The sequence below is a fragment of the Mustela erminea genome, chromosome 16, assembly GCF_009829155.1.
Source record: "Mustela erminea isolate mMusErm1 chromosome 16, mMusErm1.Pri, whole genome shotgun sequence".
In the NCBI taxonomy this organism is placed as follows: domain Eukaryota; kingdom Metazoa; phylum Chordata; class Mammalia; order Carnivora; family Mustelidae; genus Mustela; species Mustela erminea.
The window spans coordinates 68,781,792-68,805,380 of NC_045629.1; the positions used below are offsets into that span (position 1 = coordinate 68,781,792).

The window sequence follows — 23,589 nt, forward strand, 5'->3', positions numbered from 1 at the left end:
AAGTAATAGATTTGGGTGGGAAGATGGCACCTCTGATGGCACAAATCCAAAGTGAAGAGGCAGAGCAGGTGGTGACATCTCGCAGGAGAGTAGAGGGGCTGAGGTGGAGCCACCACGGGACTGAGACTGGGACCTTTGCAGTTGCTGTTCCCTCTGCTGGAATGCCTTTCCTTCAGGCATTCATGTGCTGGCACCTTGATGTTCAGGACTCGGCTCAGATATTTTTTCATTGAACATACCTTCTCTGACCACTGAAAGTAACCTGCATTTCATTACCTGCCTTTCTAGGTTACATCACCTTGCTTTATTTTTTTTTTATTATGCTTTTTGTTGTATGAAGATATTCTATGATGTGATGTGTCATTATTTATTCTCAGTCTCCCTTAACAGAACACAAACCTCATAAGAACAAGACCGTTGGGCCCATAACAGGTGCTACAGAAGGATCTAGTGGAGAGGACGACATGAGCAGGTAGATAGAGACCCCAGAATGCTAGCTAGCCTCAGGAATTAGGATTTTATAGAAAATGATGAGGTTCAATATAACCTATAGCAGCATTCTGTATGCCCCAGAAGTACCCTTTGGGACAAGAGTGGTCTTTTTCTTTCCTCTGTGCTTAAAACGAGTCCAGAAGGTGATGGGAGTTTCTGGGAGTGTCCACGGGTTTCAGAGCTTCCTCATCCTGTGTTAAGCCATGGAGCTCACCTGGCTTCACATTAAAGTCCCTGGGGAAATTTTTAAATGCCCGATTCCCAGGCTGCACCCTGGTCTAAGTCCAATAAAATCCAAATCTTCGGGGGTGGAGTCCAGGCTTCGGTATTCTGTAAGCTTGCCAGCCTCCACTGTGCCGCCAAGGGTGGGAACCACTATGCTAGATGCTCTTCCCGTCACCTCTGGACTTCAGTCCGATTCACTGGCCTATCTTCTTCCTTGGAAGAATAAAGTAGAAATCAACAACTTTTCTCCATCACACACACCCTGTCCCAAGGTGAAGTGCAGCTAGTTCTTGGGTGCATTTCTGTCTTTGACCAACCTATTTGGAATCAGCCAGACCTTTCCCTCCACTGAGGTGGACCCATCTTGGCCAGGTCTCCATGCCATCCAGACGAAACTTTATTTTGGGGCTGGTTGCTGGCAACCCGGAGCTGGCCTCTGTTCTGTTGGTCCCACCAGCGGGCTCAGTCCCAGCCTCCACTTTCACTGGCCTTGTGGCTGTCACATTGCCCATGTCCTCAGCCATCCTGTGGACCTACAGTGACTTAACGTGGTTGGTATTATTTACAAGTCACATTGAAGATGCCAAGCTGACATCACCAGCAGATCTTATGCTCCTGCTCCCCAGCTGGCCCAGGTCAAGGGCCTGTAGAAGGCAGATGACCTGAGCTCTTCTTCTTGGAAAGGGGCTGCTGAAACTCCTTTACTCTTGGAACTTGCATTTATGACCTGTTTTGCTGAGTGTCATCCCTTCCCCCTCCTATCATCTATGCCAGTATCTGTGATAATCTTTGTGGGCTGCATATGCAATGCGACCTCTGATGAAATCAAACATCTGGGCAATTATCTCTGCACTGGTCTCTAATTGGACTAATTGGAATAGAATTACTAGAGAGACTTGCTGCTCCTGTCTGGCTCTCAATGCCAAACAAAAGAAACAACCAAGTAGTAATTCAGATGGTGGATGCCCCGGGCAGTTCGAGACCCATTTTTCTCATTAGCCAAATCTCTATTGTCCTCTTTCCCCTCTCCCCTCAACATGTGCTTCCTAATGTGATTTAATTTTCATGAATCACGTCCTTGTGTCTTGTTTTGGAAACCATGAGTAACTGCTGTAAACATAGCATTGCATCTCCCTACTTTGAATACCCTGAGATTTATAGTGCTCATGGTGGCTAATCAGTTAACTAGGCTTTCATTTAACAAACATGTTGAATGAGTCCTTTGTAAACCAGTCTTTAATTGAGAACCTACTATGTGTCAACCACTGTTCTGGTCACTAGGGTTATAGGTGGGAGACAGACAATAGATATGTGGAACAAACAAATCAATAAGTAGAGATGAGATGATTTGAGATAATGATAAGTGCTATAAAAGTGACCATGATTGAGAAGGGTTTGGAGGGAAAGACTATTTCATATCTAGCCATCGGGACATCCAAGGCAGTTGGAAGTATACAGAATTACTCTGTGTGTTGGGCTGGAGGACTGGTAAGATGTGGCCTCTGGTTTCAGAGCTCCTGGTATGGTTGGGGATATGATAAAGAGAATGATAAAGAATAATGTAGTAAGGGATGGAACTGTGTGACAGGGAGGGCACAGAGAGAATGGCTAACCATAGCAGGGAAGGGTTGGCAGGTCTAGGTGTGAGGTCTGAGCTATAACTGAAAGAGAAAGTGGAAGTCAAGGGCAAAGGGTGGCTGGAGAGGGGGAGGAAGGAAACTGTGTTGGGTGTTCATCTATTCAACCACTTTTATTGAACATCTACTATGTGTCTGGCATTGCTCTAGGTGTTGGGGTTACATAGTGAACAATAGAGAAACAGTTCCTGAGTTCCTAGAATTTATCTTCTATTGGTGGAAGTGGTGGGGTAGACAAAGAATAGGTAAAGAAATAAGATACTTTCAGATGGTGACGACCGCTATGCAGATCCTACGGGATAATGTTGAAGAGAGAATTTGGGTATGTTTTGAGGACTGCGGTGGGGATGCGACTTGAAAGGTTGGCCAGCATAAGCCTCTGGAGGGGGTGACAAGTGTGATGACATTGGATCATGGGGCAGTCTGGAAGAAGGTTCTAGGCAGGGGGAACTACAGTGCAGAAGTCTGGAGGCTGGAACAAGCGTGACGAGTTTGAGGAACAGAAAAAAGCCCAGCATAGTCAGTGCCTGGTAAGTGGGGGGGAGGGTGTGCGAGAAGGATTCAGAAGTGAAGCAGCTGGGGAAGGAGGAAACCAGTTCCAAAGCTATATTGTAGGGGCCCAGGCTGGAGAGGACAGATGGACACTTGACCTGGATTGACAGCTATGGGGGTGGTGAATCATGGGAAATCTAAGACGTTTGGAGGAAGAGAGCTAGCAGGACTTCTGATACATGGTCTTTGAGGATTGAGAGATACAAGGAATCAAAGATGACTGGCCTGACCAGCTGTCTGGCTGGGGGTGGTTAGTGAGGGAAAACCAAGAAAGGAACTGGTTTTGTGTGGGAAATGAAGATTTTTCTTTGGATGCATTTAGTATGAGATGCTAATTGGACATCCCAGTGGAGAGGAAGCAGTCCTGATAAAGGCTTGCGGTCTGAGTAGTGAACCCTTCGCCTGGGGACAGTGTGGGAGAGAGCTGCAGTTAGGGAAGGTAGTGCCAGCTGTGGGGTGGGAAATAGTCTGGAGGAGGATGTGACCGGAGGTGGGGGGGGGTCTGCTGTGTTAGTCCAGGTGGGAAAGGGTGGGAGGCATGAATCCATTTGGCATCCACACCTTGGATTTGCCTCATCGTGCAGGAGACTGCTTCGTGATTCCATTTCAGGGTTGGCTACCCCAGCACAGATGGGGTGACTTGGTTAGACAACCAAACAGCCGGAGTGTAGGGAGCTCTTGGCATGGGTCCATCTTTGTGCTAAGGGCTTCTGGTACTTTATTTCATTTAATCTGCCCCAAGATCGTATGAGGTAGGCATGGCTCCTCCACTTATTTGTAAATAATTATTGTTTTTGGTAAGCTCAAAATGACTACATAAGGGACTGAGAAAAACATCTCTTATTAGCAGACAGAGTCGCCCTGATTGTCCTGAAGGTGCTTTTGCATTTGGTCCTTAAGTAGGGGAGCTTCTGAACTCTCACCACACCCATTTTACAGATGAAGAAGGTGGGTTTCAGGAGAGCAAAGTGGTTTCCCAAAGTGACAGGACCTGTGAGTGGAGCCACCTGAGGCCTCTCTCTGGTCTTTCCTTCTCCTATGAATCCCTGTGCAGAGGGTTAGGAGTTGGGTTTTGTGGGAGGTGATGACAGTGCCTTGGAGGTCTCTGACCAGGAAAAAAACTGGTATGATCATCAAGATAAATCAGTGTTTCAGAAGGAAGCAGAAGTGTTTCAGAAGAAGAAAGGTGTCTCATTTGACACACTAGGGAAGGACAATTGGTCATTTATGTTTAAGCTGAAAGCAGAGAATCCGTTTAATAAAACATATATAACTTAATTTTATTTCTCAAGGATTCAGATGTACATTGATTTATTGAGAACTTCTCTTTGTAAGTGAGTCACTCATTCTTTTTATTTTAGATGTAACACACCTTTATCTAGTCTTTTCAAAGCATTGAATTTTGTGTTTATAGAAACAAGAAGTCCTTCTTTCTGTAATTATAGTTTATTAGCTTCTTTACCATCTAGTTAAATTATGTAATTAGAATAGCAAAAGCAATAGATATAAACAGACTTGGGAACAAATACAAGGCACTCTTGCAAAATGCATGATCCACCAGAAGACAGAGGACTTCCTACCTAGTCCTTCATGAGCCACCAGTCTTCACAGTCTCTAGGACATCCACCAACTGACTCCGTAGAGAGCGTGGAACATGTTGGTTAATCTCGCAAATATGTTAAGTGAGATTCAGTTCAAAGAGCTGCTACTGATAGAAATACATATACGGTGCATATCTGTGTATGCAGACACTTGAATGAGATACATTTATGGAAATGATTTTGCTTTTCTGATTCTTGTTTTCTTCTAGTTCAACATTTCCAAAGACTGGTTCTAATTTGAACTGGTCCAGTAGGATTTAAAAACAATAACTTTGATTTTGTTTTCAGTGCAATAAAAAAAAAAAAATCAATACTTGGATTGAATTCAGAGTTCAGCCAATTAGTGTGTCCCTTTTGGTTTCTGAGTCATATTATCCTGGCCCACATTACTCACAGTGAGGAATGATTCAAAACCAGTGCTTTTTGTCTTCTAGCTCAGAGTCTAAAAATGCCTCAGGCCTCTTTTGCCCTAAAACACCCTTGTTCTAAGCAATCCTGAAGTGATACTTACTGGGTGCCAAAAATCATTACCAGGAAGAGACTGGCACAGTCTCTTGATTCTGACACTGAAGACAGTCTTGCTTTCCCTTTCCCCTGCGTGGTATTAATGTTGGTTGAAAACCTTTTGAACTCACTGAAGGTTGGTTACCTTAGGAACAAAAGATGTCTGAGTTTCTGGCTTACTCATGAAAGAGCCATGGAGCACCCTCTTCAAAGCCTAAGGACAATTCCTTGGGTACCTGGTATGGAGGAGGTCAGAGGACCACTTATCCATGGCCTGTCCTTTCTCCCCAGACCTGGGCATAAACCCCACCATTCAGAATGGAAATATAACCAGTAGCACATGCCAGGGCACCATATGGTTTGCTTTGATTCTCCCCATGGATCCTTTCTCTGGGAGCTTACCTCCCCCTATCTTGCCTCCTTACACTGTTCTTAAGATGTCAAGAATCCCCTTCTAGCATGAACCACATGGTACTGGATGAAAGTTGACATGGTATGAGCTCATGTCTAATTTAATACAGATTCAGATGGATCTATGTCTATGATTACACATACACTATGTCATCTATCTACATGTATGTATAAATATAGATATGTGTGTATACACGTCTTAATATACACACACTTTTTTCCTAGCTTTGTCCACTGAGTGGGCCTCGAAGCAATGACACCCCAGCAGCAATGAGCACACCTAGTACTCAGATCTTGGTTTCTAATATAATTCTCCCACAAAGAGAACCACAGCTCCTTGGAGAAATGGCAGATTCTAGGGCTAGGGAAGGAACCATGCAAGATAAACTTGGAACATCTAGTAGTGTCAGGAATTAAAGAAGTACTCAAAAAGCAAAGTGAGTGGGTATGTCAGTGGGACACAAGAGCCAACTGAGAGAACTCCCCATATAAAGATATGGAACAATTTTGAGCAATAAAATAAATAGTATAGTATTGGGTTTGTACCCAAAGTACAAAATAAATATTCCTAACTCTATACTGATATAAACAAATTATTAAATCAATAAATAAATAAATAGGGAGAATAGACAAACCTTCTGAACAGAAGAATCCCAAATAACTTATGTAGATACTCCCCTACTCAAGGAGGTGGAGTATAATTTCCTATCCACTAAGTATGTGTCATGCACAGTGACTTTCTCTTAAAGAGCGCAGTAAAGATACCTGACAAACTAGCCAAGCCTGATGGTCAACGTCAACATCAACAGTGATAAGTCCTGTTGATAGCATGTACCTTTGATACGTTGTAGTGGGAACGGCACTTTCCCTCTGTGATCTTTCTCCCCAAACTCCCAGTCTAATCAGAGAAAAACATCAGATGAATCCAAATTGAGAGACAGTCTACCCACCAAGTATATCTCAAAAGTCTCAAACTCAACAAAAACAAAGAAATTCTAAGGAACCATCACAGTCTAGAGGAGCCCAAGGAGACATGAAGACTAAATGCAATGTGATATTCTCATGGGAACCCATAAATTATTTGGGGTTCTTCTGTTCAGGAGGTTGTTTGTTCTCCTCATTTATTTATTTATTCAATATTTAATATCAATATTCAGTATTTATATCCGTATAGATTCAGGAATATTTATTTTGTATTTTGGATAACTAATTTGATACTATAAATAATAACTACAGAAATGTGAAGAAAGTATGGGCTTTACTCAGTCATAATTATCAATATCAGTTCATAATCATGACAAGTGTTCCATATTAACGTTAACAATGTGAGACACTAGGAGTGGGGTATATGGGAATTCTGTAATACAGTTACAACTTTTTCTGTAAGTCTGAAATTTACCGAACATCAAATCAAATCAAATTGAAAGTTTATTTTGAACCGCCCCCCAACCCCCACCCCCACCCCTGGCTACTTCTTTTCTCTCTTCTGACCCTTTGTCTCCCAACATACTGGTCTGCACCACCCTGGTCATGGGAGACGTTGCAGTGGCACAAACAGGCAGCCTTGACATCTCTCTCTCTGAATTCAATGTGGTAGATCCTGCTTGTTGGCATGAAGAGTTGAATACCATTTCTGATTTTCTGGCACCCTTATTTCTTGGCTTATCTAGTTCCTGGGGGCTTATCTAAGGCATTTTTATTGGCTGTAAATTGTCTGAGAAATAGTTTGTTTGCAGCCTGGAGGAGTCTTGTGCATTGGTGTCTTGCTGTTGGAAGAGAGTCAGACTCTGCCCTACTGGGGCAGGGACACATTGCCCTCTGTGTGAGGATGGCTGAGTCTTCCAGGGGTTGTCACGTGTAATTTTGATGGGGCTTATGTCTTCCTGAAGGCAACATGGGAGCCCTCCTCTGCTTGCTTGTGTTTCTTCACCACCTATCTCCTTCAACGTGATAAAACCTTTGGCTCATCTTATGGACCACGATTCCCATCTCTTTCTCCGTCTAATCTTCACTTTCAAATACTCTCCCAAGGATAGATTTGCAAGCATTGATTATATGCTCTATGGGGTGCCTAGAGGAGCTGCACTTAAAATGTTTAGAATAAGAAGCTGCCAACAAGGTGTTTTCTTCCTCGAAGAGTCTCTTCAATGGCCCCTCATATTTAGTGAATATCTAATAAATCTAAGCGGTTACTTAGATTTCTAGGACCAGCCTATACGGTAGCTCTGTGCAGATTAGCAGAAGGCGCCCTCTCTAGGCAGCAGCAAGCTGCCTCTCTAGCTACTGTCCTGCAGGCAAAATCTGATGGGGAACTTGGGGCTGGATTTAAAGTCTCAAACATCCCCTCAGCCAGGTAGCCTTGTGCAGTAGACAATATACACAGCTATTCACTGTGACCCTGAAATGTACTCTATCCCACTGGGTGGAAGAGTGTTCAGGATAATCACTTCTTATGTGAGTATCTGGAGACAGGGTGCAAATTGTCTTGGAGTCCTCTGGAAGAAACGAGTTAAGATCCTCCCCAAGTGGAGTGCTGGACTTGGCTATCGGTTCATGAAATTCAATTGTTAATTTTTCAAGAATTTTGTGAGTTTTATTAAACCCAGTGGTTATTAAAAATCAAAGTATGCAAACTTACAATTAAATTATATTGATAACAAATGTATCGAAAACTCCAAATTCATTACTTCCTAATTGTTACATTTTCCTATGGTCTGCTCGTGAAGTTATCTATTGTGTCTGTATGGTGGAGCTACCATATGCTGGTGTACCTTTGCTCATCTTTTCCCGACTCTGTCTTCAGTGACATCATGTCAACCCCTTGAAACTGACCATGTGAGAGTATTTATACCATGGAAAGCAGCAAATGCTACAGATCAGCTCCCACTCCCCAGGAAAGGGAAAAGCAGGGGAGATGGGCTGCGACCCACAAATGTTTGGGCTGGGCCTGCACGAAGAGAACCATTTGGGACTCCCAGAGCTCCTGAGAGGAATGAGGAGGAGGCTGGAGCTCCCACAGCTGGCCCGGCACTCTCTTTGCTCCGCAGGGGAACATCAGCTTCTGTTGTGGTTCACTTGGGCAAGCACCCCAAGGTCTATGTGACTCACCTGTCCAGGTGACTCAAGCTGGGTGAGTGGTGTTATGGAACCCAATCAGGGACCGGCACTGAATTTCATGCGGAAACCAAATGCACCCATGGGAATGGCTCCTTCTAATGTAGCCTTGTGGGCAGGGTTCAGACCCCTCCCCATCTACCTGAACATCTGGAGAGGAGCTGTGGCCCAGGCTCTTCCTTTTAACTTTGTCTTCTCTTTCTCCCCTGGGCCCCCTCCATAGGCAGGCCCTATCCTCTGGTAGGGCTCGGGGAACAGGGTGCTTGGGGAATGGTGAGGTGGGACCTGTGCAGGGCAGGGGCGTGTGGAGAGGAAAAGGAGAAAATTCCTGGCCTGCCACGGGGCGGGACATTCCTGGGACAGACCAGACAGGAGCTCTCCTGAGTCAGCCCCCAGTCAAGCACACGGTGAGCAGTAAGCAGCATTCCGCAGCCACAGATGGAGGAACCTGCTGCCTTGCTCAGTAAAGTTTTGGAGAAAGGCCTCTGGACCCAAGCTTGCGTGGCAAAGGGCTCAGGCATTAGAGTTGGAAGAACGTAGGTTTGAGTTCCCGCATTTCCCGTGGGAGACCTTGACCAGACAAATGACTTTGCTTCTTGGTTGGCTCAGCCTGTTTCTGAGCCCGTGAAATAACCTTGCTTCTCTTCTCGGCGTGAGGGGTGGCCTTCAACAATCTCAAAAACAGCGGCTGCTGCTAACGGATCTCCTTTCCTTCTGTTGGTTTGTTTCTCTGTGCTTACCGGGAGCTCAGATCCCGAGAACTAGTTGTCTTGTTTCTGTTTTTAAAAGCAAAGGCCAGCTTTGGCAACAAGTCAGTCAACATAGTGATCTGTCACTAAGCTTGGCTCTAGAAAACCTTTTTATGTGCTGAAGCTCATAATGACCGCGATGACTGATAGATAAACCAGTGTGTGGAGGACACAGATGTTAACGTCTCGATGTGTCAGTCATCATTTTATTGCCACTAGAAAGACATCCCATGACCTGACCGTTGATACTGAGAGTTTGGCTTATTTGCTCTATGTTGGTTACACCACCAAGTCCATTGCCAAGGCCCAAATCTGATCATGTTTCTCCCTCACTTAAACATCTCCAGTGACCCCCCATTGCCCAAAGGACTGAGCCCACGCTTGGCAGGCAAACCCACTGCTAATGTGATCCAAACATACTTTTCAACGGCTTCACGGCCTGCCTCCCCAACCCTCCTTCCTTTCACCGCATCTATGCCCGGGAGAATGGATTTCACCACTTCCTGAACACATCCTGCTTCCCCATGCTTGAACCTCTGCTTTTGCCCTTCTACTTTGTTTCTCTGGACGATTTTCATACATTCTTCAAAACCCAGCACACATGCATCTCTGTGAAGCATTTTCCCGTTCCTTCAGGCAGAGCTGTGGGTGCCCTCTTTTTGCTCATGGGCAGAGAGCTGTGCCTGTATTCGTCTACTTAGAGCATTCTGTTGAACATGGAGGCCTGAGTCTCCATTACCAGCCTGGTAACCAACTCTTCAGGTTCCTCTACTGATAAATGGGAGTAATATTAACCTCATAGGACTGTCAAGAGGATTAAACACGAGAGTGTGCTACTGAGCCATGCCAGACACAAGTAATCACCCAGTAAATGATAACCGTAACGATCAGATCAAAGTGTCCATGTTCTCTTGACAGTCCCCTCTATGTCTAGTAACACATGGCTGGGAGACTAACATTTTGAACAGAGATTCTATAGGTGTGGGACCAATCTGTTTGAGAGTCAGCTCCCTGACCTTGATCTTGTTGGCACTGTGCCCAGCCCAATTGTATCTGAAGACCAGATCTGAGGACCAAGTGGCTTAAATGTCTAGGGCGGCAAGAACCATTTATACCGGGCGGCAGATTAGTGTGTTTTACCCCTAGTTACTTTCCACATGGACACCTCAACTGTTTCCTTGCTGCTAGCCCTGATTGTTGTCTTTGGTGATTATTAATAAAGGTTATTGTTTGCATTTCCCATCTATGTTTGAATTTCACAAGTCTTGTGTTTCCAGGACAAGAGCCAAACTAATCAACAGAGTCTTTAGAAAAGCAGTCAATGGGTGCATAACACACTTTAATTACCACTGAGGATTTGACATTGAACACACAGAAGGAAAAACATTTTTTAAAGATTTTATTTATTTATTTATTAGAGAGAGAGAGAGAGCACACGCACAAGCTAGGGGTGGGGAGGGGCAGAAGGAGAGTGAGAAACAGACTCCCCACTGAGCAGGGATCCAGACATGGAGCTCGGTCCTAGGACCCCAAGATCATGACCTGAGTCCAAGACAGATGCTTAACTGACTGAACCACCCAGGTGCCCCCACAGAAGTGCTGTCCTTTAACCATTCAGTCCTCACCCACCTCTGTGTGATACATATTCTTCTGAATATTTTATTACAAGTGTACTTCCTTTCATCAACGGCTAATTTCATTTGTGTTCAGAGAGCATTCAGTTCACCAGGCTAAAGGGAAGCCAAAAGGCAGTTCGGGTACCCGCTAAGCCAGCATTCGGGGTGACCGGTCCAAGCGTTTGGAGGCTGCTGCCCTTCACCTAAACAGCTTGGCTGGGCTACGGTATTCAAGCTGCCAAGAAAATAAGCCAGGACTCTTCAGTACTTTATGTGCTGGAGTCACATTTACAGATCTGGTTTGAAATGGGCTCTCAACAAGGGTGGCTCCTCCCCGGGCTCCCGCTCTTCTGGCTTGGTTCAGTGCAAGAGGGCCACCAGCAGCTTTTGGAAGTCCCCAGAGGTGTCGGAGCGAACCATGTCAATGAGAGACTTCTGATACTTCTCTTGGAACTTTGCTTTTATCCCCTGAAGGTCTGCCTGGAGGAGACATGACAACAGCTATGAGGACAAGAACATTTATAGCATGTTCCCTGTGAATGCAGGCAGGTACTGTTCTGAATAAATTGTCCTCATTTGCTCATTTATGCCACGAAACAACCCTTCGCAATAAGGACTACTGTTATTTTTGTTTTATGAATGGGGAATGGAAAGCAGAGTCTATATCTCTAAAGGTTGAATATATGTATTTATTTATATATATGTAAAATATCTATTAAAATATATATATTATATATATAAAATATAAATATATATGTAAAAAATATATATATGGGAATGGAAAGCAGAGTCTATATCTCTAAAGGTTGAATATATGTATTTATTTATATATGTAAAATATATATTAAAAATATATATTATATATATAAAATATAAATATATATGTAAAATATATATATATCTCCACCTCTGCAACTTTAAGGATATACTTATATCCCAATATAAATTTATTATATATCTATATCCCAATATAAAATTTATGAGTACCAAAACTTGAATTTCATATGATTTTTATGTATTACGAAGTATTTTTCCTTTGAGTTTTTTATAGTCATTTAAAAATGAATCATTATTAAGTAGCAAGCCTGGTCTACAGGCCACAATTTGCTGACCCTTGGTAAAGGGTTAAGAAAATTATCAACAGAGATTTGAAATGAAGCTTTTTTTTTTTTTTTTTTTTGGCTGTTGTACCCCGTTCAGCAAGGCTATCAGTGCCAATCAACAAAATTCAAAGCAGTATCAATTTGTAGGGGTTATTTTGAATTCATTGATAACTTGAAAAGCCTGGGTGCTGGAGATTGGCAGAAGATTCAGAAGGAAAATAAATAAAAAGGTTGTTAGCTCCAAACACTCTTAGAACCTAGTGAGGGAGACAATACTTGCACCAGAAAAAATGGGAAGTACAGAGAGAAATGTCTCATACAAGCAGCACAGAGCTTTCTTTAACAGGGACTTGGGTTCTTTTTTTAATTTTTAAGACAGTAGACTCTCTTGTGCGTTCTAGACAGATTCATACACTGTCCCTTAGGTTTCTGGTTCTTCTTCCTCCTGCCTCCATCGGAGGGATGAACTAAGAGAGAAAGAAGGTGCGGGACTGTGCAAATGAACGATTGTGCGAAGTGGGTGCTGAGCAGGAGGGAGACTCCAGCAGGATGCGGTTCTCCTCTCTGGTCCCCCACTTGGCTCGGGGAGCAGTTGGGGCGGTGGGAGTCAGTGTGGGGAGTGGGATGGGCGACACTGGGGCTCCGTTCTGGTACCAGGCAGCTTTAGAAGATTAGGGGATCTGGCCAGTACATTTCACTGGGCCCGAAGAATTCTGAGGGAATGACCCATATGTGGAAATGATCCAGGATATGGGCCAACCCCAAGATGGGACAGAGCATTTTGGAATGACCATCCCATGGCTCACATTGCAGTGAACGTGGAGTCCCCACAAGCCCCAGGGAGCCCCCCCAGAACCATCCGATCCCTTGGAGGCTTTCAGAAGCCCCGCCCTGCTCCACTGCACACCTGCTTCTTTGAGCCTCAGGATCTCAGAGAATTTTCGGGGTGGGTTGGAGGGTGAGTTGCCAAGGGACAGAGAGACAGAGACCACGGGAGATCTGGGGAGGGGAGAAGAAAGGGAGACTCAGGAGAGTGGCAGAGAGACTAGAGAAGGGAAGGGGTGGGTAGCAAGAGTCATGGGCCGGAAGCGAGGAGAAACCATGAATAGTGGAGGAGGAGGAGAAATTCCAGGAATAGAAATTAAAAACGAAAGAGAGATCTTGTTGCTAAGTTATATTTTAAAACGGTGTCAGATGTTAAGTATTATTTGTCAAAAGCCATGGGCCAGGATTTGGGTTGGGATCTATCCCCCTTCAATTAACAATTTTTGGAGGGAAGATGTCTGTGTTTTTTCAAGGGCTCAGTTAGACTTCATTCTGCGACGCTTCTCCTACTACGGACGAGATGCCACGTCCCCTTCATTTTGTCTCGCCTTCACTCTGCGGCCCCTTGATCCAAAGCATCCACTGAGAATCTTGACGGCTGATCCCAAGCTTTGGGCTACTCATCTCCCTCTTTGTTACACGCAGGCACTCTCAAAGTAGGGCCACATGGTTTGCTACTCCCAACAGGACAAAAGTACATTCTTAAGAGGGCGAAAAGAACCTTAATCCTTTTATGTGAAAGTACATATACACACACACACACACACACACACACACAGAGAACATAACAGAATTAAAGAGGGCACTTGATGGAAGGAGCACTGGGTGTTCTACGCGACGATGAATCACTCAACTCTGCCTCCCAAACTAAGAATACAGTATGTGTTAATTAATTGATTTTAAATTTTAAAAAGAACATACGTATATTTACAGAGCGCAATATATACATACAGAACATAAACAGATACACAGTCTATCTGTGGTATTTTGAGGGGAGTGGTGATGAGGAAAAACACTGGGTCCCAAAGGCTCCTTAGTAGGATGATTGATAATTAAAAAAAAAAAAAAAAGGTTGAGAAATATTGTCTCTTGTGCAAAACTGGGCTCCTGCGCTGTGTTCAACAGTGGGCCCAGCTCTTGGCTCCCCTGCTGGGTGACCTGTCTGCCATCAACCTTCCAGTGTCTGTTTCGTCTTCCTTAAAATGGAACTGAGCATGGCTGTGCTCCCCAGAGCGGCCCCGCCAGGTCCCCTCTGCACAGGCCACCAGCTCTCCGGAGCCACAGATGGCAAAAATAGAAGCAACTATCATTATTGTATTTTTATAAAAAGAAACAGATTGGAGCACGGCACAGTGTCTTCCACAAAGTCTGGGCAGGCAAGGGCTGTCTGTGTGTTACTTTTTCTGTAAATAGACCCTGAAGAAAAACTATTTGTGGATGACATCAGCGGTGGCCAGAAGAGAAGTGGCTGCCCGCGTCATTGGAGTCGAGCGTGTCTTACCTCAGCCCTGGCCACGATGATGTGAATGAGTGTCTCCTCATCGGTGCCCGCGCCCTTCATGGACTTGTACAGACGGTCAGCGAAATAGCCCTCCTGGTCCCGGGCGCACCTCACTGGGCAGGACAAAGGACCAGAGAAGGAGAGGCTTTTACATGTTGTATAGCATGGAGACCCTCTGAAGACACAGTTGACCCAGAGTGTCACCTGGCTGCCCTTGGAGCTGACTCAATGGTGAGATGTATGTTTGAAAGGAGCCAGATCAGACTCTAACGGGATCTGGAAGATTCCCCTGGCTCAGGGCGTCTGGGCTCTTCAACCAAGACCTGAGTCAAAACCCCTTCAGCATCACCTGTGCTGATCCCCGAAGGCCCTTCAGAGGGGGAGGAACGCTGGGCACACCCTCAGGCCTTCCCTGCCAAGTTCATGATTCTTACGAGCAGAAGTAATTTTTCTTATCTATAGGAAATCTCGGATGCTGGCGTTCGGTTCAGAGGGGAAACACGCACTGGCCGGTGACACTATGTAATAAAGCTTCATAATCGTGCGCTCACTCTGCTGGACTGTGGCCTACTTTCCTGCGCGAAACCACCTTCCCATCCTTTGTTTTTCCTCACGGGGTTTGCTTTGCGAGTCTCATCTCGGAATCTTTTCCAAGTGCCCCACATTCTTCTTAGTTCTCCATCTGGAATGCGGCCGGATGGAATGTCTGACGCTGTCTACGGACCACCTTCCTGTGTTCCTGCTCGTTTGCTCTTTTCTGGTCCTCCCCCTGCCTGCCAGCTTTGAGCTAATCCCCAGAGAAGTGAAGCGCAGTTCCGGTTCACCGCTCAGGCTCTGCTCCTGCGCGGAAGTCACAGCTCCGCTCCCCACCTCCCAGGGTCATGGGGACCCATCGTGACAAACATTTTGGGGGTACGAGCCACTTACTCTTTAGATGTTGACATTTACCTAGAACACCACATTTTTGATGTTAGTAATTAATAACAAGTAATCCGTTTAGCATAAATGCGGAATGTGCGTCCTTAGTGTGTCCTGAAATGGGAACTCTTGTTTTCTAGGTAATTGCCTGGATGACGGATCCTTATGAGCACTGGAGAGGAAGAGGGTTAGGGAAGCGGGGCCTAGGTTGGGGGAGAGGGTCTGTTTCTTGCTTTTATAGGCCGTGCGGACTCCCCAAAACTTTCAGTGGAGAAGAGCCCAGCCTCAGGTGTCTGACCTCTTTATTCAGAAAATAATCCAAAAGCTGTTGTACTGGTGACCGTTGTGGGGAGAACCTGTCAATTTGGGGAGTAGCATATTTGAGACTCATTTAAGACCCTCCCCAGTGCAGGACTCACAGATGCTCAATTGTCTGCCTAATGTCAGGATGTTCCAGCCCTTCATTGGTGTCTTCTCTCCTGACATTCCTGGTTCCTGATATTCTGGGAAGAGAATCCTCAACTTTCCTATTGCACACAGTCTACACGTGGTGAATAACGTTGTTATTAGCAGCAGCAGGAATCCCTCAAGAGTGTGGAAGAGGCTAGCCAGGAAAATGTGGGGCTAGAGCTGTGGCATGTAGCCAGCCACTCTGAGGACAAGACAGTCCCTCGGGGGAGCTTGGAGAAGTGTGGCTTCTGGGCCCCATTCTTGGAGATTCTATTAGGTAACCTGGAGTGGGGCCCAGGAAACTGTATTTTCTCACACCTCCCCATAGAAGATTCTGATGTCAGTGGTCCGTGGAGCCCACTGGAGGAGTGCTGCCCCAGAGGCTGCAAGAGGTGGGAGTCACTGGGTCTCAAATTTAGCCATAAACTGGCATTTTTATGAGTCAGGTATGAGGAGAGAACTGTGAAGTTTACAAAAGGGAACTGTGAAGTCATGTTCTACAACTTGTGTGCTTTATTCTTAAGGTCGTTTCTTTTCTTTTCCTCCTTTCTTTTCTTACTTACTTTCTTTCTTTCTTTCTTCCTTTCTTTTTTTGTTGAGGTAGTTTCTAATCACTTCTAAGTTTGCTACCACTGGAGTACAATGAAGTCCTGCATTTCATGATGCCCATCTCCAGGGACATAGCCTGTCCTTCCCCTGTGCTCTCTTCACACTGGTTCTTTTTATCTTTACTGTAACCTAATCTGTTGGTTTGTGGATATCCACCATGGACTTTAAGCTTCTTAAGAGCAGGAACTAGACCTACTTGCCTCTGATTGCTGCACCTGGGTTAGGTGCTAACTAACTGTTAAAGAATGGAATGACTTTTTTATTATTATTAATAATAATTTTGATAGTGGTTTGCCAGTAATAATTAATATTAATGAAGATTAATATAATCTTCTGACTGAATTCCGGTATTTTCCTGATTTCATGGGTTGCAAGCACAAAAAGGATTTGGAGCCTCTGAGTCAGGCCGTGAGTGGATCTCTCCATCCACTTAAAAGACTCATCTTTGAAGCCCTAAGGACAGTCGTCCATGTATGTCAGCGTGGGTCAGGAATGACACCATGGATGTTTAAGCCTCTGTACATCATAGTAGAGGTCCTGCTAATTTGAATGAAAAATGAGGATGGATTAAAAAAAATCAATTGCTGACATTGTTCAAAAAAATTTTTTAGAACCCCCACAATAAAACAAAACAAGAAGTTTGGCAGATAGAGCACATTTTTTAACTTTCAGGGATGCTTTTTCAGTTCTCCCTCTGAGAACTGAACTGAACTGGATCTATCTTTCCATTTCTTGTGCTATTTGGGATGGTGCCGTCAACTCCTCACCATAGGAGCATGGACAATGGACAATGCCTTCATTTCAGGGCTTGTAGAAAGGAAAAAGGAGCCTGCCAGACACACTGCCATGCCCATCTTTCTGCTATTTCCTGCCTATAGGCAACACCTGGAGAGAAGGTCGTGATGTTCGCTTGGCATAAGAAAGGTCTGGTGTCCCTCCCCAGTCTTGCTAAAGAGACCTCATTCATTCTAAGTATTGAAGGGAACCATGGAAAAGAACACCCTCGAGCCATCAGGCATGGGCAAAAACTTGTTCATGGATTGGAAATCTGGCGGAAACACTTCACGCTCTCTGAGTCTAGACAATGGTCCCAGACTGTTGACAGATGCTTTTGTGGACCCACCATCTTAATGGGGCTGTCATGGAGGCTGTGGTGCATCCTGCCCAGATGCCCTCTTCAGGAGCAAGGCACTCATTCCAACTGCTGCCTACTGGCTGCTCATGGGTGAGTCCCTCCCCAGGAATGCTGCTCCCCTTGCCCAACCCCACCAAGGAGCTGCCTTACCCAGGGTTGCAAATGCTCCCAGGATGCAGCCAGTGTCTCCTGGTTACTCCCTCTGGGCTCCAGGGCTCCATGGGGGTGGGGCAGCAAATCTCCTACCGCATCACACTCGCTCTCTCCCTTACCCAATGCTGCTTCGAGGTGTGGTTTCCAAGCTACTCCCTAAAGTCTTCCAACATGCCAACCTCTGACTCCACGTCTGGTTGGGACTGGCAGCCCAATCTAAGGCAGGGACTCCCCACAGTCTACTTTACCGAGAGTTAAGTAGGCCTTCTGCAGATCTCCCGACGTTTCTTCTTCAATGGCCTCTTCAATGTCTTTGTTGATGAGCTGGAGAGACAACCAAAGGCCAGCTGTTATTCCAGGCTTTGCTTTTGGCTTTGGTACTCGTGGGGTCATTTCTCTACAAAAAGCACTGAACTCTTCCAGATTTGGTCATGTGGCTTTAAGGAACCTATCCGGCCCTGTGCCTTACATGGCCAGGGATGGTGGCCCCCATTTGAGTGGGGGTTCTCATGGCTGATGACTTTTGACCTCTAGGGGGTCAGATTTGACCCAGTGAGGACCACTCCTTTGGCCTGTATGCTCATCTGTGAAATTGGGAGTGCGAAAACAATGAATCTGTACTGTTACAATAATTCTTTACATCTTGGTAATAGTTAAGTTTCCAGGGTCGTTCTTAAAATTCTTTTCGCTTCCCATTTCCTGGGAGGCTGTCTGTGGTGGCAATCCTCTTACCCGTACTGTTCTCATCTCCCGTGTCCTGGGACTGGGGACTCAGCCACCCACAGTCTGGGCAAAATAAGCAGTGGGGACTGTGAAGTTCATGATAAGAACTTGGTCTGATGTTTCTGATAGAATGGTGCTGCCTGGGCTGGGAGCCAGAGGGCTGACCACATCAAAATGCCACTTTCCTTCACTCAGGGGTGATTCCAAATGATCCTGTATTCACCATCGGCCCACCTATCACTCTGCACACCATTCCACGTTAGGTTTCTTTCCAAATATTTACAGAAGCTGAAGTTCAGAGTAAATGGTGACTGTGTTTCAGGCAAGGACCACCGGGGCCAAACTCAGGGTAGGCAAATGAAGAGAAAGGAGGGCTCTTGGTTGGGTCTGGGGACATGCAGTTAAGCATTAAGAATACTGAAACTTCTTTCATAGAAATTTTTTTTGAGGGTGTGACACAATTGTGGTTCCGTAAATAATCGGGGTCCTTGGGGACACACTGGTGGGGTGTGTGTGGTTTATTCCGAAAACACAAGTGGACAAAACGTTCTTTGCAAAGCAAGCACAGTAGAGGTAGGGGAGGGGAGGAGGGTTGAGATTTAATGAGACCCTGGTGCTTGATCTCCTTGTCAGGGTTCGACATCTAGAGGGCCGGTATGGGTGATGGACCTTGACGGTGGGGACTGGCTTGGGGGGCTTTCAGTTCTGTCCCTTCCTTAGCTGTCCCCAGCCTCTCTTCGGTTTGCTGCAGGAGCTGGTATTTTGAAAGGGACTGGTTTCACTTTCCCACGAACAGGGTTCTCTTTCTGCAGACTGAGATTGCATTTCAAGAGGACATCTTGTTCACACAGGTCTGCATTTACTAAAAAAATAATCCTCACATTAAACCGCTTTCTGTTTCCATTGTTAACGCTGGGCCAGAATAGTGCATTACATTTTCTGCAGACTCTCAGTCGTACAACAGATCAAAGCAGGAAAGGAGCTGTTCTGGGGAGGTGGGAGAGGGCTTCTGTACCCTAGCCCTGGGCAGTATTGCCGGGTTTCTGCTTTCTTCCAGCCTCTTCATCACACAACTCCAGGGGAGCACTGCTCACCTTGCCCCCACTTGTCTCCCTCTCTCCTGCCCACATCCCCCTCCTGGGAGCTACCAAGGCACCCCCAGGGGCTCCACGGAACACAAATGGAAAACAATGGACTGGCCCAGGCTATTATGAATCTCTTTTGCACATAGCGGCCTTTTCACTGTAGTTACTGGAACACTTAATTGTTAGGGGGCTCTTTAGACAGATCAGGTTTTCCGATCTTCGTACAAAACACAGGGCCTGGGTTGGATTCCAGACAAGCCTCTGAGGCCTCTAGTTACCAGGTAGTGTGTCTGTTGGAAGATTGTTAGAAGAATAGAGGAGACATTTCTTTTCAAGCCGATTCACCCAAAGAGACAGCATTCCCACAGCAGAACCCTGGGCCCTCTGGCTTTGGCCCAAGTGGTTAGAACTAGAGGCTCTGGAACAAGCTTCAGAACACAGAGAGGTGAGGGGAGAAGTGGTGACAGGCGTGGTGGGGACACAGTGTGCCTGGGTCTGGGTATGTGGACCTACAATTTATACTGAGCCCTGTGTAGGGAACACACCTTGGCTTCTTTTTTTTTTTTTTTTTTAAGATTTTATTTATTTATATGAGAGACAGAGCGAGCGAGTACACAAGCAGCGGGGGGAGCAGAGTAAGAGGGAGAAGCAGACTCCCCGCTGAGCAGGAAGCCTGATGATGTAGGATTTGATCCCAGGACCTGGGATCGTGACCTGGGCCAAAGACAGACCCTCAACCAACTGAGCCACCCAGAGGCCCATGACTTCAGCTTTCTAACTATACAGTTAGAAATATATCTAAATTGAACTATAGGTTTCTAACTATACAGGCCTTTTGTGGTTGGTCACCTTTGGGACTGTGATGTTCTGGTGTGGTGTCTCAGAAAGGGGGAAGCTCTGTTAAATGGCAGGGCTTTCTGAGAGTGTCAGTAGTTAAGGCTCACAGCTGGAGGGCAAAGAAAGGGTAAAACGCGAAGTTTTCATGCCAAAATAAAAATTCAACTCTATGCCAGGAACGACCTATGCCACATAACGTACTCCCGTGATCTCATGCTAGCAGCTTACTGATTTTAGCCAGAGACCCATGGGAAGAATTATGAACCAGGGTCTTAAGATCAGGGGAAACTCACAAAAATCAATGAGAAAGATCAAGATGGATGTTGTTCTGGGAAAGCTTTTGGAATGATGAATAGGTAATATGTTAGAGCTAGTTTCACGTAAAGAATCTTTAAATCAGTAAATTATCTTATTGTCCATTTGAACTTTATTGGACTACTGACAGTTGCTAGTGTTTATTGAGCACCTACTACATGCCCTACTACTATGTTCTTTACTACTATTAACTCATTAGTTAATTACCAACCCTATGAAGTAGGCACCATTATCATCCCTGTTTTACAGTTGGGGAAACTGAGGCACAGAATCCTTAAAAACTTGCCCGAGGTCATATGGCTAGTAGTCTAGAGCAGACCTTTTAAATTTTAACACGCACCAGAATCACCTGGAAGTAGGACCCAAACTCCAGAGAATCTGATTTAGTAGGTCGAAGGTGGGGGCTGAGAATTCTCTCTCTCTTTTTATTTTATTTTAATTAATTAATTAATTAATTATTTCTCTCTTTTTAAATAAGAGAATTCTCATTTTTAACATGTTCTCAAGTGAAACTGATGCTGCTGTGTGGGGATTAATTTTGAGAACAACTGGCCTGGAGGGTATCCTTGCAGGTGGCCCATAGTTCAAGTACACACACACATACACACACTCCCATGTACGTGCGTTTCCAGAGTGATCACCAATGGCAGCCATCCCCCGGAACTCCAGCCATGGCCCCAGCCATGTGGGAAGAGGGTGTAGGTCATGGAGAAGTCTTCTAGCTCAGAGTCTACATAGTTCCAGGAGCAGAGGCCAAGGGAGTACAGGGTCAGCTGGCTTTGATCATGACTCTGGGCACGATTTGAAAGCAGAGGGCCCTCAAGGCTTATATACAGTAATGATAAAATTCCTAAGCTTTATTGTCTTTTCATCTGCTGGCAACACACAGGAAACACTATTTCGAGTGAGGAGCGGCCAGCTCCAGCCGAGGTAGAGGCCGGGGCTGGGGAATCTTACAGTTCTCGTCCACTCTCTGCTACTGGCTTGCTGTGTGGTCCTGATAAGTTACAGATGGCGCCTTACTCGTAACAGACTTTCCTTGTCCAACAGTTGTAGGTAACACTGGCTGCTCAGCCTACATTACGTAGCACTATTGTTGTGACACTGAAATGAGATATGGGGCACAGAAGTGCTTGGGATGGTTAAAAGCATTCTCCAAGTATAAAATGGGAGACAGAAAATCTGACATTCCACAAGAAGGCTTCTTGCAATTTAAGACTGATTTTCAGGGTAGGACTCCCCACTAAATGCCTTGAGGTAACGAACTCCTCTTCTTGGCTTAAAATTATCATTAGATTAAAAAAATAATAATTGTTATGAAAGTCATTTATGCACATCTTTTCAGGAGCCTGTCTCTGAGGTAGATGCCATCTGTCGTGGGAGTGGCAGGCACGTCGTCAGCTCAGCTGTAAATTGGAATAATGAGGGAGAACGTTTGTGTGCCTACCACCTGCCACGTACTATTCTGAGCCTTTTCCCCGTATCTTATTTAACTCCCGAAAGAATCCTGGATGATAAGGATTGTAAGTCAAGTCAGGGTGTAAGTACAGTAAGGATGATAAGGATTGTGGTCCCTGTTTTACAAATGAGTACAGAGAGGTCGGGTCACCTGCCAGTAATAGGACCAGGATTTGAACCTGGATGCTGACTCGAGGGCTTTGCTCCTCAACGTGGCTCTCCTCTGCTTGCCTAGTCTAGGTTGGAAAATGGGTTTCCCAACCTTGGCACTGCATTTGGGCTGGATAATTCTTTGCTGAGCTGCCCTGGGGGTGTTTAGTGGCATCCCTGGCCTCAATCTACTAGATGCTATTAGCACAGTCTCCCCACCACCCAAGTGACACCCTGGAATGTTTCCAGACGTTCTCAAATATCCCTTGAGGTGGGGGAGAAGCCAAATCACTTCCGATTAAGGATGACTATTGTCAGAGACCCGCCCCCCCCCCCCCCCCCCCCCCCCCGCAGTAGTTCCTGATCCCTGATCTTCTTCCAGAGATAAGAAGTTTTAGTGGAATCCCGCCTGTTACCCTAGGACTTGTTTACTTACCATCTGGTAGGCTAGAAAGGTGGCCCGTAATTGCTTGTGGCTCCTCTTGGCCAGGACTTCGGTGAAGGCAAGCTCGTCAGTGCCCCAGCGGCCTTCCCCTGCCTTGTGGGCCAAAAGCAAACATTCTGAAAAAAGCCTTTTGCAGAAAGACTGAGTATCCTGTTCTATGACCAGGCCTCACTGGCAGGAAATCATAAAATATACACCGAATAGAAGTCAAGTTGATCGACGAAGCACGTGAGGCTTTCACCGCGAGTAGACTTTACATATTTATGTATATTATTCATGCCCTCCCTTGTTCCAAAGCGGATCTGATGTGGTCAACTCTGGAGTGCAGGAGTAGGAACAATTCTTAGGGTTTCACGAAGACTGTGTATATGAAGAACTATTTTAAAGATCATACTTATTTCTCAAGTAACTCCCGCTTTCATGACATAAAGAGACTTTTGCGTAAAACAGCGCTAATAAATTTTTGAAAAGAGAAAGAATGAGCTGAGGCCCGCCGGCCGGCCCACTTACATCATACAGATTTTTGGCATCCTGACCAGCTAGATCTTTGTCCACGTCATCTCCTTCATCACGATCAGCCTAGAGAAATTGACACGTTGTTATTAACTCGAGCTCCTGCTTGACCACAGAAGACAGAAAGAGAAAGTCCTGGAAAGCTGGGGGCCATCTCAGAGGGGTGGCGCGGAGGAGGTGGGAGCCCGGCAGAGCCACAGTGTTGCTCTTTGCTGCCATCTTTAGGGCACAACTGATAAACAAAGTAACTTCTGAGACAACACTCGGGTTTTCTTTCGGGTCACTCCAAACCCCAGGACCTTGAAGCAGGCTGAAAGCAACCTCATAACGTCCCCTAGAGTGACTTCATGGGAAAGTTAATAGTGTTCCTTTAGAAGTATCGCTTTTCACCTCTCGGAGGTTCCTGGTATGGAAGAACCCTGAGACTTGGTCCTGGAAGGTCCTGGAAGTCTAAGCTAAGTAAGCCCT

The 23,589-nt window shown here is 45.5% G+C and overlaps 1 protein-coding gene across 2 annotated transcripts in view; it reads right to left on the reverse strand.

Moving 5' to 3' along the window:
- Positions 1 to 10,807: 10,807 nt before the first annotated feature.
- The window catches only part of ANXA13 (annexin A13), a 58,909-nt gene continuing 46,127 nt past the window's right edge, over positions 10,808 to 23,589 (reverse strand). For both annotated transcript variants that reach the window (XM_032316673.1, XM_032316672.1), the window contains 5 exons: positions 23,119 to 23,187; positions 22,600 to 22,701; positions 17,844 to 17,919; positions 14,331 to 14,443; positions 10,808 to 11,381 (listed from right to left, as the gene is read on the reverse strand). In XM_032316673.1, the coding sequence (XP_032172564.1) occupies positions 11,262 to 11,381; positions 14,331 to 14,443; positions 17,844 to 17,919; positions 22,600 to 22,701; positions 23,119 to 23,187 (480 nt within the window). In that variant the 3' untranslated portion in view covers positions 10,808 to 11,261. The remainder of the gene's footprint in view (positions 11,382 to 14,330; positions 14,444 to 17,843; positions 17,920 to 22,599; positions 22,702 to 23,118; positions 23,188 to 23,589) is intronic.